Source organism: Hemiscyllium ocellatum, chromosome 13 (genome assembly GCF_020745735.1).
Source record: "Hemiscyllium ocellatum isolate sHemOce1 chromosome 13, sHemOce1.pat.X.cur, whole genome shotgun sequence".
In the NCBI taxonomy this organism is placed as follows: Eukaryota; Metazoa; Chordata; class Chondrichthyes; order Orectolobiformes; family Hemiscylliidae; genus Hemiscyllium; species Hemiscyllium ocellatum.
Genome location: NC_083413.1, coordinates 55,973,114 through 55,989,886, shown reverse-complemented (window position 1 = coordinate 55,989,886; position 16,773 = coordinate 55,973,114). Strand labels below are relative to the sequence as shown.

Here is a 16,773-nt window from a genome sequence, read left to right as displayed (position 1 = left end):
TCATTTCAAATTTCTTAAAGTATTTATGTTAAAAATCTATACATAATTAATACATGCAAGAAAAATTCTGAATTGTAGAATGTGAATTTAAATCCTTCCAGTAAAATAGTTCAAGAAACATTTACAGTAAAACTGTTGCCCTGGCAGCAAGGAAAAATAAAACTGGCTGGATACTCATTTTACAGTAAACAGACAACAATATTATTAAGTCAGTAGAAATCATATTTACAATCTTGCAAAAGTTTTAAATCTAACTTTCAACCCATGGAGCTCACATACGGCACTACTGTCTGGGGAGAACATTTGCTGCCACTGCTGACTCAGGCATCTCTTTGTTTCATTTCAAAGCTGTCCAACAACTCCTCACCTCCTCTCCCCCACGTCTGCTGTTTCTACAAAATTTTGTTCTTTGTCGAATCTTCACCGGTACAACTGGCAAATTCTTATCCCACCAGTTACTAAATTACTACAGTTAACTGAACACATTAATATTGCTCTAAATAAAAGTCTAAGACTTGTTGGTATTAAATAACGTGAAACTTCAATATTCATGCAAGAGTATCAGTATGTAGATCAGACATTAGGATTCTCCACGCTAACTGTAAATAAAATATTATGAAACAATGTCTCTAATATTGTACAAAGATACAAACATTACTGCACAGTTGTTTCCAAACTAATTGACACCATATTACATCAAGATTTTCAAAACGAAATTTATTAATGTAAAAGAAGCCTCAAAAATCTTCCTTAAGCCAACTGCATGGTTTTGAGAGAGTGTGGTCTTTGTCTCCTGAGTTAATAATTAACAAGGTATGGTAGAAGGTTCATCATCTTTCAATGTTGAATTATTTATTTCTAGAGTTTATAATAATCTATTTAGAATAAAATTGTCAGGTTAGTTTACAAAGGAAAATTACATTCAACTGAACTGCAACATAATTTAAAATTTTATAACAGGGCATAGTTTTTTTTAAAAATTGTTTCTTAGTTCCAGAGCTGATTGATCAGAAACAGGCAAGTTCAAAAAAATCCATTTAAATCAGAATGTTCACTGGATGAAAACCATGAACATTGCATTTAGGGGCTTAGGAACAAATAAAATGTAGAAACCTGGAACATTACTTCCAACTAAAAACTCTGGCCATCCATCTTCTTACTACAATTTTTAAAGATTCTGAAAGTGCTTTCCAGTGACAATATTATATCATATTTTCTTTCTTGCCATTGTTCCTCAGTAATACTGTATGTAGCTCATGACAGCATGCAACAAGCATCCACCATTGAAGTGCAGAATGCAGAATTTTTTTTTATCTTTAACACAATAATCTTAAAGTAAAACTTGTTGCAGGTGCTATCCAAAAGTACTTCCATGGTATTTTGAGCTGTATAAAGTATGGAAAAACTTAATCTGAAGAAGTTAGTGCCGAGTGTATAATTTCTATACCTTGCTACACTTCAGTTGATAATAGCACTGTTAAGGGAAACCTAAACATTTGTAAAGGGTACAGGAGACACTGATCAATTGCAGCGTTTTCTCAAGGGCTGCAGAGAAAAGGTAGAGACATATTCTCTACTACAGGCTGTGAAGAACTACTCTTCCTCATCTAACAGATTGCTATTTCAACAGTGTAAATTGTAAATTCCATTAGAATCTGCATGGAGCCGTAAACATTTTGTACTATCTTTAAACTTTGGGCTTCCTTGTGCAAAGAGGCCAGAATCTGTACTAACAGCCTTCTTGTCTATCTTTATTTTGAAACAGGATGTCAGATGTATGTTGAACGAATGAACACCTTCCTTATTCACATTTTATGAAGAAATTGTTATAAACCTTAATAATTAATCCTGTGCCGATGAGACTTTCTATTTTAGGAAGAGCAAAACTTCTGCACTGTATCACGTTGTCATTTTCATTCTAAAAGTTAAGCACCAAAGGTACTCCAGGAAAGTAAGTATTTAAGACCGTCTGATACATTAATGAACAAAGTTTTGCCTAACTTGAAAAAAGTCATAAATGGTTGTTTGAAAGAATCGAGCATACCACAACTTGATGCTGTGGCAACTTTCACAGTTGTAGGCAAGACTTTGTGCATAACATTTCATTTTTAGGTCAGACTTCAGTTGGCAAAGTAGCCAGGTCACAGCCTACCACTGTGAAATACAGAAGGTGAAAGTAGGCCTCCCAAGAGAGGTTCAAGTCGGTATGCCATCGATTCACTGGTTATTAGGTTTTAAATTTCCGAGATACAAACTGATTTGGTTTTCTTCCCTCTACATTAATATCTCTCTCCTTATATTGGAAACAACCAGGGCAAGGCCAATGGAATGACCCTGGTGGGTAGTGCAGTTTTTAAAAAGATTCTGTTGAAAGGTGCCCTGTGCAGGAGAGAAAAAGAGCACAATGTGGATAAAAGAAGGATTGAGAGAAAAAATGAGAGTGTCTCTGAGTGCACAAAGAGGCAAAGGGGACAACAGTGACAGTAACAGTATCTGTGAGACCAATGGGAAAGCTAAGACCACAATGAAGACAAAGGGTGATGTGAAAGAGTCATTGTGAGTCCAGTGTGATAGGTGAGAGCATAGTGGGCATTATATAAGAGGTGAGAGAGTATCACTTTGAGACCAGTAGGAATAAAAATAACAGGCGAGAGTGAATAGGCCTCAGTGGAGAAATGACAGAGTCACTGTGGGACTAGTAGGAGAGGTGAGAGCACAGCGAATTAACAATGATGGTGAGAACATCACTATGAGATCTGTAAGAGGGTCAAGATCACAGTGGGGATAAAAAGAGAGGTAAGAGAGTATCATAGAAAATCAGTACATAAAGGATGATGTGTTTTCCCTTTTTGGACCATAAGCTGGAATGGACATTGAACTGCTACATAGCTGAATTAGCAGGGGAATTTTGCAACTTAGAAAATGTTGCCTTTCAGAGAAATGAGGGGGTATACGCTGAGACACAGTGGCAGCAAAGAGTCTTTGAATGAATAAAAGTCTGCCTGAGCTGTAGTTTCATGTAATCTGTAGCTGCAGAGCAGCCAGAGACAGAAAATTAAAACATTTTTTTCTCCTATTCTCCTGATGACACTGGAAAGACAAACAAAAACCTAAAAATCTGAAAAGAAAGAATTCTAACAAGAAATGACCTAGGTCCACCAAATTAATGATTGAGGTGATGAACAGCTACAGACAAGTGTGTCATCATTGCTGAAATGTAAAGGAACTATGAGACAATTTAATCTATCCTTGGAGATCTCTACTTCTGATCCTTGTCTACATTTTCCCCACCACAAAATCTGTGCCAAAGAATCTGTCTTTTGTCTATCTCAATTGAATGTGTTCATTTTTTGCTTTTAAAGGCGTATAGCTTAAGTTGCATGGTAGTACATAATCTATTTTTTTCTGACGTTTGTTGAAATTAAATGTGTTACAATTAATAGGATTAATTTCTACTAATACCAAAACCTGGTGTGAATTGCCTTTGTCTGGAATAGTAATAGGTGAGGCACATTAGTCATCTTGGTGGTCTAATCGGGCTTTTATACATTTTATGACTGCTTGTGGAACAGTGAGGCACAATTACTGGCATGCTGTCCTCAATAAAGTCATGACAAGTAGGAATGCACAGTGAGGATAAAAGAAACGGAGGAGGAAATATCACTGAGACCAACAGGAGATCTCCAAAAGAAAATTAAAGTCTGACATCACATGAAACCAAATAAGTGAATGGTTGGTCAATACTTCTGTTGATCATCACCACTCAGGTGTGCATTACAAATCATGAGTTAGAAAACTAAGAATTTTAGTCAGGCTGCCAACATATTAAGTGGATTAATAAGGTCCAAGGAATGAATTCAAATTCATAGCTTAAACCATGGTAATACTGAGATTGTTAACTACAGAAGAGGGTGTTTCTATATCATGGATGGGCATCTATGACCGGTTGCTTGCAATTCCTGTGCCATACAGGAATTTCAGATCATTTTGTTTGTTTTTGATGAGTATATGTACAGAAAGAGTCTCCATGTGCTTGACTCAAGGCTTGGGATTTCTGAGCTTGCTGGCACCTCAAGTCACTACAGAGCATGGTACAGGATAAGTGTTTCCTCAGTTGTATGTCTTATAAGGTGACCATCCCACAGATAGTGAGAATTATAGGGTCTTCAGGTTATTTGTCACAGTCAAGCAAGTACTCAGCATCGCAATATTCCTGGGAGTGATGATGCTCACTCAGGTAGTTCTAGATTAGATTAGTTACAGTGTGGAAACAGGCCCTTCGGCCCAACAAGTCCACACCAACCCACCGAAGCGCAACCCACCCATTCCCCTACATTTACCCCTTTACCTAACACTATGGGCAATTTAGCATGGCCAATTCACCTGACCTCCACATCTTTGGACTGTGGGAGGAAACCGGAGCACCCAGAGGAAACCCACACAGACATGGGGAGAATGTGCAAACTCCACACAGTCAGTCGCCTGAGTCGGGAATTGAACCCGGGTCCCTGGCGCTGTGAGGCAGCAGTGCTAACCACTGTGCCACCGTGCCGCCCTTGAAGTAAGCTGGCAATCTCTGGATTAAACCTCATACCACCCACAATAGTGGTGTTAGGAAGATGATGATGAGAAATGCACGGTTTCAAACATGGGCAAGTCAGGATTCCAGGTTACTGGGGAATTGAACAGGACAAAGAACAATTCAGAGTTAGAATAACTAATCAAAAAAAGCTAAGTTGAATGAGGTGAAAATGATTCCAGTTTGCTCCAGCCCAAACCAGAAGACAAAACAGTAACTGCCTTGAGAGAAGAGACACTTCAGACAAAGACAAAGTATTTTACCACGAAGTAGAAAAGCAGGACAACCAAATTCTAGGCTCCCTGGATGACACAAGAAGTAGATATTATGATGAAAGAGAAAGTACATGCTTCTGACACATATTAAGCAGACAATTAATAACAAGAAGCAGGAAGAATACAGAAGGTTCAGAGGAGACATACAAACATCGAGTTATGCAACATAGAAACAGATCTTCCGATCCAACCAGTTCATGCCGAATTATGCCCGTCTCTTTGTTGGCTATGTAGAACAGTTGATCTTCCGTAATTACACCGGCACCACTCCCCACCTCTTCCTCCGCTACATTGATGACTGCATTGGCGCCACCTCATGCTCCTGTGAGGAGGTTGAGCAATTCATCAACTTCACCAACACATTCCACCCTGACCTTAAATTTACCTGGACCATCTCTGACACCTCCCTACCCTTCCTGGACCTCTCCATCTCCATTAATGACAACCGACTTGATACTGACATTTTTTTTTACAAACCCACCGACTCTCACAGCTACCTGGATTACACCTCTTCCCACCCTATCTCTTGCAAAAATGCCATCCCGTATTCCCAATTCCTCCGCCTCCACCGTATCTGCTCCCAGGAGGACCAGTTCCACCACAGAACACACCAGATGGCCTCCTTCTTTAGAGACCGCAATTTCCCTTCCCATGTGGTTAAAAATGCCCTCCAATGCATCTCGTCCACATCCTGCACCTCCGCCTTCAGACCCCACCTCTCCAACTGTAACAAGGACAGAACGCCCCGGGTGCTCACCTTCCACCCTACCAACCTTCACATAAACCAAATCATCCGCCGACATTTCCGCCATCTCCAAAAAGAGCCCACCACCAGGGATTTATTTCCCTCCCCACCCCTTCCTGCCTTCCGCAAAGACCGTTCCCTCCGTGACTGCCTCGTCAGGTCCACGCCCCCCTACAACCCACCCTCCCATCCTGGCACCTTCCCCTGCCACTGCAGGAACTGTAAAACCTGCGCCCACACCTCCTCCCTCACCTCTATCCAAGGCCCTGAAGGAGACTTCCACATCCAAAGTTTTACCTGCACATCCACAAATATCATTTATTGTATCCGTTGCTCCTGATGTGGGCGCCTCCTAGCAAAACGCTTTAGGGGAACATCTCCAGGACACCCGCACCAATCAACCACACCGCCCCATGGCTCATCATTTCAACTCCCCCTCTCACTCTGCTGAGGACATGGAGGTCCTGGGCCTCCTTCACCGCCGCTCCCTCACCACCAGACACCTGGAGGAAGAATGCCTCATCTTCCACCTCAGAACACTTCAACCCCAGGGCATCAATGTGGACTTCAACAGTTTCCTCATTTCCCCTTCCCTGACCTCACCTTAGTTCCAAACTTCCAGTTCAGCACTGTCCCTGTGACTTGTCAGACTTGTCCTACCTGCCTACCTCCTTTTCCACCTATCTACTCCACCTTCTCCTCCCTGATCTATCACCTTCATCCCCTCCCCCACTCACCCATTGTACTCTATGCTACTTTGTCCTCACCCCCACCCTCCTCTAGTTTATCTCTCCATGCTTAAGGCTCACTACCTTTACTCCTGATGAAGGGCTTTTGCCCGAAACGTCAATTTCGCTGCTCCTTGGATGCTGCCTGAACTGCTGTGCTCTTGCAGCACCACTAATCCAGAATCTGGTTTCTAGCATCGGCAGTCATTGTTTTTACCATGCCAAACATCTACCCAAACTAAACTAGTCCCACCTGCCTGCCCGTGGCCCATATCGCTACAAACCTGTCCTATTCATATACTTACCAAAATGTCTTTTAAATGTTGTAACACTTCCTCAGGAAGTTCATTCCATATGCGAATCACCTTCAATGTAAAAAATTTGCCATTCATATCTTTTTTTAAATCTCTCTCTTGTCACCTTAAGAATGTGCCCCTAGTCTTGAAATCCCCCATCCAAGGGAAAAAAACAACAACCATTAATTCTATCTATAGCCCTCATTATTTTTTATAAACTTCTATAAGGTTGCTTCTCAACCTCTTACTCTCCAGTTTAAAAGGTCCCAGCCTATCCAGCCTCTATTTATAAAACTCAAACCTTCCATTCCAGCAACATCTAAGCAAATCTCTTCTGAACCCTCTCCAACTTAATAATATCCTTCCCATAACTGGGCGACCAGAACTGTACAGTATTCCAGAATGAAAAAAGGTTTTACTGAAAAAAACAGATTAGCAGAAAAGAGATTAGCAGCTAATATAAAATGGAATCTAAACCTCTGTAAATATGTAAATTGTAAAAGGAGGAGTTAGAATCAAATTGGATCCAAAAAGGGGATTTCTACAGAGAGGCAGGAACCAGAGCTGAGGTATGAAATGAATATTTTGCATCTGTCTTTACTAAGAAATGTGGTACTCAGCAGGTCATAGTGAAAGAAAAGCTAATCCAAATCGTAGGTTTAATTTTGATCTAGAGGGCTATCTAGTAAATACCAGATAGATCCCAACTGGATGTCATCCTAAGAATATTGAAGGAATTGAGGCAGGAAGGGTGTTTACCAGAATTTTAAATGCTATATCCTTGTTCAAAATAAGTTGTGAAGAGAAGCCCAGCAACTTACAGACCATATTTAAACTTTTTTGGTGTGGTAGCTTCTCCAAACATTAATTTGGGAATTGGACAAATGCAACTTAATTAAGGAAAGCCAGCAAAGTGTTAAGTACAAAGTGTGTTCAACAAGCTTGAAGTTTTTTGATGAGGTAACGGAGAAGGCTGATGAGGCTGGTGCTGTTTACCTGGTACATGGAGATTTCTAGAAGATAATTGATTAAGTGCTGTATAAAAGACTTATTACCAAAGTTACAGCTCATGGAATAAAAAGCCAGTAGCAACATGAATACAAATTGGCAGAATGACAGGAAACAGAGTACTGGTTAGAGCTTGTATTTCAGACTGGAGGAAGTGGAATTCCCAGAAACGAGTGTTCTTCTCTATTAATGACCTAGACCTTGGTATATAAAGCACAAGTTTAAAATTTGTGGATGATGCATGACTTGAAAACATTCAGAATTGTGAGCAGAATGATATCGAACTTCAAAAGAAAATAGACAGTTGGAAAAAATGAGTAGTCCAGTAGTTGATGAAATTAATGTACAGAGGGTGAAATCATTGGGCATGAAGGATGTGAAAAGCCAATAATACATAATTGTCTCATTCTAAGTGGAGTGGAGGAGATGAGGGACAGTGGTGCATATGTGCATAAATTATTACAGGTGGTAGGACAGGTTAACAGAATGGTTTATGAAGCAGACAGCATCCGACAGTTATTAATGGGAGCAGAGAATTAAAAGCAAAGGAGCTTTGTTAAGACTATTTAGAACATTGCTTTGGCCTTAATGGAATATTATATCCATTTCTGAGCTTCATTTTTTTTGAACATATGAAGACATTAAAAAAGACTGTAGAAAACATTCAGAAGAATAATTCCAGGAATGAACAGTTTCAGTTATATGGATAGGTTGTAGAAGTTGGGAGAAGGAGAAATTGGGTCTATTCTCCTTAAAGAAGAAAAGGTGCAAAGAAGATTGACAGAGGTATTCAAAATCAGGAGGAATTGGAAAAAAGCAGAAAGGGATAATGATCTTGTTATGGAAAGGATCAAGAGCAAGAGGGCACATATTTATAGCATTAGCAGAAGAAGGGTCAGTGGTAGGGATCTGGAAAACACTGGTGACAACGTGGTGAGTGTAAGTTCATTTCAGATATTCCATGGAAAATTGTATTTTGTCTGAGAAGGAAGAATGTGCAGGGCTACATGGAGAAGGAGCATTAAACATTAGGTAAATTGCTCCCATGCAGAGCCAACATGGATGCAATAAGCTGAATGGCTTCCTTTTGTCTGTAACAATTCTCTGATTCTGTGCCATACTATTCAATACAAAATGATAACCAATAGTAATGCTAATATTATCAGGAAGAAACTGCAAGACAAACAAAACAACACTATCCAACTTTAAACTGTGGCACTGAAACAGACAAGATTATGCCTGCCAATATTCTCATGTCAAAACTGCAAGACCAGAAATGATTACTTTATTTATTTAGAACTGATGGGTGTAACCTGACAATACATATAACTATATGTTTAAACATGTGACAGTTCCTAAATGGAATTTATGTACTATTGTATAACTTAATAGTGCATGCCTATGTTACGAGTGTATGTCATTGATCAGATTCTTTTTGAGGACACAGTGCAGATTCTATTTGTAGTGACTGTAATGAGGTAATAGAATAGACTGTTAATCAGCTGATGATTTGGAGATGCTGGTGTTGGACTGGGGTGTACAAAGTTAATCACCTGATGAAGGAGCGGTGCTCCGAAAGCTCGTGTGCTTCCAATTAAACCTGTTGGACTATAACCTGGTGTTGTGTGATTTTTAATGTTAATCTGGTGGGTTGTCAAGTATCAGGAGATACCAACACTCTCGTGCCTGACTCTGTAATGACACAGTACCATAGTCAAGGACTACTCCTATCTAAATGTAGGGTGTCTTGGTGATGGTATACTGGCCTTTGTGGAGTTATTTCAATAATTATGAAGAAGCACTATTGATGTGATAATTGTGTAACAAACTAGAGAGGACAAATCAAATTTGAGGCTGGTTTTCTTGACCATACACAAGCATTTTAAATTATAAACTATCCAGAATTGTGGTAGTTACTGGGAAATTTTGGTTTCCCAGACTCTTATAATAATCATATGTTAACCATATGATGGGAACTGGGAACACAAAAAACTGATGGGAAGTGTCAGAATCTTTCATTGTCTTTACTCAAGGAAGTCTGGGTTCAAGGAGTAGATACTTTCAGACAATTATATGCAGTTTCTGCTGATGAGACATCACATATCTAATGGAATGGTACAGTAGGTTAGTAGTCAGGATTCAGTATTAAGAATAAATCTGATCATTTGTATATTTAGTTAGAAAAACCATATTAGATCACTAATGACCTACAAGGGAATTGGGTACTGTCACTTGGTTAAGTCTACTTGTGACACCTGTCTGACACTACAGTTTGACTCTGTAAGCCATAAATCCTGCATTGCCAGTACTGCTCACCTCAAAGAATAAACAAAAATAAATACAATTCTGCAAAGCTCAGGATATAAGATGAGATATTATAATAATGTCCTGAAACAAAACATTTTCCATTAACATGGATGGATGAACAACTGGTGACTGACTGCACGAAGTTGAAGAACTGGCTTCAAAGCAACAGATCCAGCAAACAACAGAAAACTGTCAAGAACAGAAACAACAAAAATAACAACCAGCTGTAACCGAGTCAATGGGAGGAGATTTCATGAGTGAAACATGCATAAAGCATTACTGTTGTCTATTAGCTTTTGGAACAATATACAAACATCTTTGACAGCTAAGAAGAACACTTATGTTCCATAATTTCAGAAATGAAGGACAGGCCATCCACCCCTTTAGCAATACTCAAAGAAGCAACCAATCTAAGTCAGCATTACAGAGAGTTTTTTGTAGCGTAGAAATTTATAACCATTTGGTAAGAGCTGTTATGATTCAAGCTATTGTTAATTCTGGACAAGCCAGACTGAAATCTGGCTTGACAGATCACAGCTTTTTTTTGGCTTGAACAAGCTGGACTTTCACTGAAACACAAACAGACAATATTGCAGATTTGGTTTTAATACAGTTACAATAATACAGATGTTTATTATGAAAAAGAAATGAAAATAAAATAGAACAAACCAAACTCTTTAGATATACAACACATGTTTAAAGATTTAGAAACACCGGGTAAAAGACAACTCCATTAATCCCAAAACACACCTTTATAGTTCTCATATCAGGGAGAATTCCACTGTCTCTCATTCTTATGGGGATTAACTCAGTATATTAGCTTCAATTCACAAACTTGAGAATCTGATTTCCTCTTCCTTGAGCCTTCATATAATTGAATAAAGGCCTTCATATCTTCAAATCAGCCCTTCAAATTTTTAACCAAGCACTTCTGGTCTGGATTTTTAAACTAAATTTCTTTCGTTCAGGTAACCTATTTCTTAATTTAAAACTATATCCTTTCTTTAGGAACAACTGCTTATATTCTTATGACATGAGGACAGCCAACTAGCTCAAAGTAGTTCCCCACTCCCTGTATTTGCAATATAGTAAAATCAAAACATTCAATGACTCTCAAAATTGGTCCCAATGGTTTCTATTCAGGCTTTTTGAATAACCAGTATCAGACACCAAGTTTATAGCTTAAACAAAATTAATAATTTATTAATTATACAGTAGTTTTAGCTGAGCAAAATTAAACAATGTGATAATCTAATCAATGTCTATAGAGAGTCATAGCGATGTATAGCACGGAAACAGACCCTTCGGTCCAACTCGTCCATGACGACCAAATATCCCAACTTAATCTAGTCCCATTTGCCAGTACCCGGCCCATATCCCTCCAAACCCTTCCTGTTCATAAACAGCATCTGGATGGGTATATATGTTGCAATTGTCCCAGCCTCCACAACTTCCTCTGGTAGCTCATTTCATACATGCACCACCCTCTACGTGAAAAAGTTCCCCTTAGGTCCTTTTTATATCTTTCCCCTCTCACCTGAAACCTATGCCCTCTAGTTCTGGAATCCCCCACCTCAGGGAAAATACTTTGTCTATTTCTCCTATCCGTGCCCTTTGTGATTTATGATTTAAACTTAGATTTCTTTGATTCTACTAGCCCCAATTCACAAAAAAAACAAAACTATCAAACAAACATAATTAAGAGATAAATCAAAAGAAAAAAATAAATGAGATGTAATTGGCCCGTTCACTAAAGCAGATTCCAGATTCATAACATCACAAGCACAATGGACTTGGTTTCTGAAGACACCAATGCATGCAAATGGCTTCCACTAAGCTCGGACGCCTAGTCATTTAATACTTGTAACAGATATTCTATTCTCAAAATTTTTAGTAAGTTGCTAATGAGAAGATAACCAGGGAACAATCAAACCTCCATCCTATAGCTTTTGTAGCCACAATCATTCTGACCAACACTTCAAACTTTGGTTTCCCTTTTTTAGGCTTGTTGTCTTCCTACTGGACCCCTATTAACTTTCAAACATCTGTCATCTGTTTGAGCACAATGTATATCTGAAACCAAGACATCTACAGCATTCTTGGAACAAGAATCAACCTGCAATTATTTTTCAGGCTTGACCTCATAAGCAAATATCAGTTTGCTGATTTGTCTTTTTTTAAGCAACAAGCTGCTGCTCAAAATCCAAAAGGTCACTCTCAGCTCACAGTTCATAGCTCCAAACCAAAAGTGATAACGAAGAGTGGAAATTGTGTGAGGGTTCTAATAACATATGCAATCTTTGTGAAGGTCTCTGTGAAACTGCCAAACTGAAATCCAAAATCTTTTTTCAAGTTGTGGGTGTTTCCCCAAGTAAAATAGGGCGGCACGGTGGCACAGTGGTTAGCACTGCTGCCTCACAGCGCCTGTAGACCCGGGTTCAATTCCCGACTCAGGCGACTGACTGTGTGGAATTTGCACGTTCTCCCCGTGTCTGCGTGGGTTTCCTCCGGGTGCTCCGGTTTCCTCCCACAGTCACAAAGATGTGCGGGTCAGGTGAATTGGCCAAGCTAAATTGCCCGTAGTGTTAGGTAAGGGGTAAATGTAGGGGTATGGGTGGGTTGCGCTTCGGCGGGTCGGTGTGGACTTGTTGGGCCGAAGGGCCTGTTTCCACACTGTAAGTCTAATCTAAAAAAAACCTTCTAAACTGAAAGCCTAACACACAGCTGTTTACTTTGCCCACTCATGATTAATCTTTCAATGTAAATAAATTCCCATTAATCTACAGAAGAAAGTCTAGGAAGTAAGAAGATTCCGTCTAATATTCTTTTTTTGAAAGAAGTCACCAAGGCTACAGAAATACTGAAACGTTAATCATGAAATACCTTCACACACACAGAAAACCCATAGGTCCCCTGCTGAAAAATTCAAAATAAAATCCAAAAATGAATGGGATTAAAACAAATTTAAACCATGCATGTTACATCACAAATGTCAATAAAGGTGCAGTTTCTGGTTTGTTGGACTTTTTTGAAATACGTTAAACTTGCTGTGGAATATTCTTAATGTTAAAGAGACAATACTATTGATATTTAAAAATGTTGCATGGGAAATCAATATATACAGATGTGTACAAGCTTGCTACAGACTTTACTTCAGAGATAGCAGTTCCTGACCACTGGTAGAATGCATACCCCACTTGCTTTAAAACAATATGTAATCAGGAAGAATAGAGTAAAATAATATTACCCCTATGGTCTGTCTCTTCAATGAATCACTTTAGTTAGCCTCAGAAGAGAAAGACAAAAATCTGTCTAGTCTCCCCATTTTTACCATTACTCTGTGAGCACTGAACCAATTGTGGGGCCACATATGGATATTGGATGACTGTAGAATAAAGTTTGATTATCGCCAGCCAATACTGCCAAAGGTCTGATACAAAAAATGAATTGCAGATAAAGCAAAATCTATGCAATGGCATCATAGGATAGAGTAAACACTTTTCCTCATCAAAGGCAAAAAGAAAATTATTGGAAAACAAAATGAATTAAGGTCTACAAGTTTTTAAACACTTTAATAATTATGATTGCACAACACCAATGGAAATTGTCTATTAGTTTATTCATACTTAGAGACAAGAAAATTACCTACCCCAGTTTTATCACATAGACGAAGAGTGTTGAATGATCCAACAGCAAATAGTTGTCCATCAGATGCCCAAGCCACAGATGTTATAGGATAGTCATGTGCCTGAGAGCAATACAACAGGCGTCCATAACTATCCCATACCTAAAAATAGACAAAAAACATTGTTTTCTGAAAACATTTCTGAAACAAAGTAAATAATTTAGTATATCTTTTCTATCATGTTAGAGTCACAGCTGATGGCACCATTGGACAAATTAGATCACAAAATGGAACTGGCTTAATAGATCATATGTTTTACACGTTTAGTTAATTAATGTGGTGGTTAGTCCCAGAGACATATTTGCATAAGAATGCAAAGTTTCTTTTATAGCAGAACAGAAGTGTACTAAAACAAAAATAGAAATACCAACAGAAAATCAAGCTGACTGTATACAACAGTTAGAATGATCTCAAAAAACTCAGTAAGACATAGCTTCAATTGGTTTGCCAACTATCTGTTTCAGAGATTCAAGTCCAGAAAGATTATATTTTTTTTTCAGTTCTACGGTGTTCTACTTAATAGATTCCTTTCACCTTTTTTCCCCAGTGTCTATGTAGACAATTTGAGGAGTCCTTTCCAAATATGCCAACATCTATTATTCCTGAACTTTAACTTTTCCTCTTCGGTAATTGGTAGATTTCTAACCAAACTCTGTTAGTTTAGAAATTTCACCAAATTACCATGGTGGTAACCTATTTCTTGTGGCATTCTGAATCTTTATTCTAGGAGAGAAATTAAATTGGCTTCCTTAAAGATTCTAAAACTAACAAACAGTCATCTCATCTAATCTAAATTGTAAACCTCACTACTAAGTTGAAAAAAAACTTGCCTAGCTGAATGTCTTCTGTACTGTAAACAAAGCTTTGTATTTTTTTTGACTGGTGGTGAACCTAACAGTAGAGCCAATGTTCCATCACACCATAAGGAATTGTAGTCACCTACTTTCAGCCACATACTGGATTAGGTCACTGTTCTGGAAGGACACTCTGACCTTTTCCTTAAAGTAAATCTTTACAAAAATAATCAACACCCATTTACATTTTGGAATCCAAACTCTTAAAATGATATATACACACAAAATACAATTTTTGCCACATTATATTTCAATCAGGTAAGGTTCAATTTTAACAACATACATTAGGTGGGAACCTTTGATTCACAAATGCCATTGCTCAAGTCTAGATGCACAGGGGCTCTCAAAGCAAATAGCTATTAAGGCCCTTCCCTGGGCAAATATTGTTTCTGCACCCACAACATTTGATCCCAGATAAGGGAGTTGTTGTCCATGTAAGTGGCAGAACTTCCGAAGGAAAATGAATGGGACTTTCACTGGTCCTTCAGTGGAGGGCAAAACCCTAATTACCTGCAATAAATACTGTTTGTTAATATCAATATCTGTCACTACAATGTATTAATCGCTATTCCAGAGCATTTAAAAACCAAGTTGAAAAATCACTCCTTTTTAAAAATGCATATACAATTTTAATTTTGGCATAAAACTCAGGTTGTCACAGGACCATTTTCTTGTTTATTTTCTTTCCACCTTTCTTCAAGTCTGGAATAAAATCGGTAGCATAGGAAGCTCCTTGTCAATGTCCATGATTAATCTCTAATGATTATACCTAAACTGAGTTCCTTATACCTTCCCCATTGATTTCACGTCTCATCACAGATTTTCAGGCAGGCATGTGTCAGGCTGAGCTGGAGCCTGGGAGCACAGTGTTTAATCCAGCTGTGTGCATGTTTACTTAATACTCAGCCCTCAAACTTGGGAATATTTTATGTTGTCTTCCCCAAAGTGACAGTAATTAGCAAGGTGGCTTCTAAGTGATCATACACCTTAACAAATCTCCGTCAGATCTATTTATACTGTTTGTAATTTTCACTGTGCATTTCACAAAAACAAAGAATTGTATTTTTAATCGCACCTTTTGCAAGCTCAGAATCTCTCAATATTTTACAGCCAGTAAAATACATTGGTGACTAGACATCAGAAGAAAGAAATATGGAAGTCAATTTCTACAAATAGTAATGCGGTAATGACAATGTAATCAGTTTAATGATTTTGATTGATGAATAAATATTGGTCACTGAATAATTCACAGGACAAACAGGGTAGCTTCCTTGCTCTTCTTTGAAATGTTGACATATCATATTAGAGCCTTATAAGTTTAACAGGTCAGTCAGTTTAAATTTGATAGTGGGGCAACATCTAGAATTCAGGATTGAATCAACTGACATGTGGACAAACATGGGATAGTTCTTATGGAAAAACCATGTTTAGCTGACTTGCTGGAGTTCTTTGAAAGGTAACAGAGGGGGTTGATGTCAAGAATGCTGTTAATGCAGTGTAGCTGGACTTCCAAAAGACATTTGGTATACTGTTCCCCAACAACCTTGTGACAAAAGATGTAGCTCACGGAATAAAATATCATGGAAAAAATATGGAATTTCCATGTTGCTACAGGTTGTCTAAATAATAGGGAATAGAGGCTGGAGGCAAGTTTGTAATGAAGTCAGAGTTTGGTGGCTGTAATTATGGTGTACTGTCACTTTAAGAGTCCGATCATTTCATGTAATGGTAATATTATCAGCCATCTTGGGGGTGAAATAGCAGTTTAAGCTGTAGAATGAACCTCTCCTTGATAATGTTTCCTGACACTTCAGACTCCAGGTACTTCTTGGAATGTAACACAAGTAGAAAACTGGTGATGACGATAAAACGGTCTTTAGATCGTCCAGGTCGATACTAAGAAGAAAACAAAATATGCCATTGCTACACCAAAGCAGTCACAGTTGGCAAGGGGAAGACAATAAAAAATTCACCCCAGAGAAGAGATGAACAGTTTAGAAGAAACTCACCAAGTGCTCTACCCTGAAGGAATACTGAGTAATGAGAACCCTACATGGAGGGAAATATCTTGAGGTGGGGTAGTTGGGAAGAAACAGGCAGTGTCAGAAACACTCTTTTTTCTAAATGTGAAGAAGTGAAGCAGCACTAAGGTTTTCATGGTACATCATGCTATGCGGATCTTACCACTGATGCCCAACTCGGAGAGGCAACAGTACATTCATAGATGAAAATACAGCGGAGACCTTTACAGCTGTATATAACTATTAATTTATGAAATAATTAAATGAATAACACA

The 16,773-nt window shown here is 38.5% G+C and overlaps 1 protein-coding gene across 6 annotated transcripts in view; it reads right to left on the bottom strand.

Annotated features, from left to right (window-relative positions):
• The window catches only part of ift80 (intraflagellar transport 80 homolog (Chlamydomonas)), a 240,378-nt gene that overhangs the window by 138,146 nt on the left and 85,459 nt on the right, over positions 1–16,773 (bottom strand). For all 6 annotated transcript variants that reach the window (XM_060834188.1, XM_060834191.1, XM_060834192.1 and 3 more), the window contains exon 8: positions 13,588–13,725. In XM_060834188.1, the coding sequence (XP_060690171.1) occupies positions 13,588–13,725 (138 nt within the window). The remainder of the gene's footprint in view (positions 1–13,587; positions 13,726–16,773) is intronic.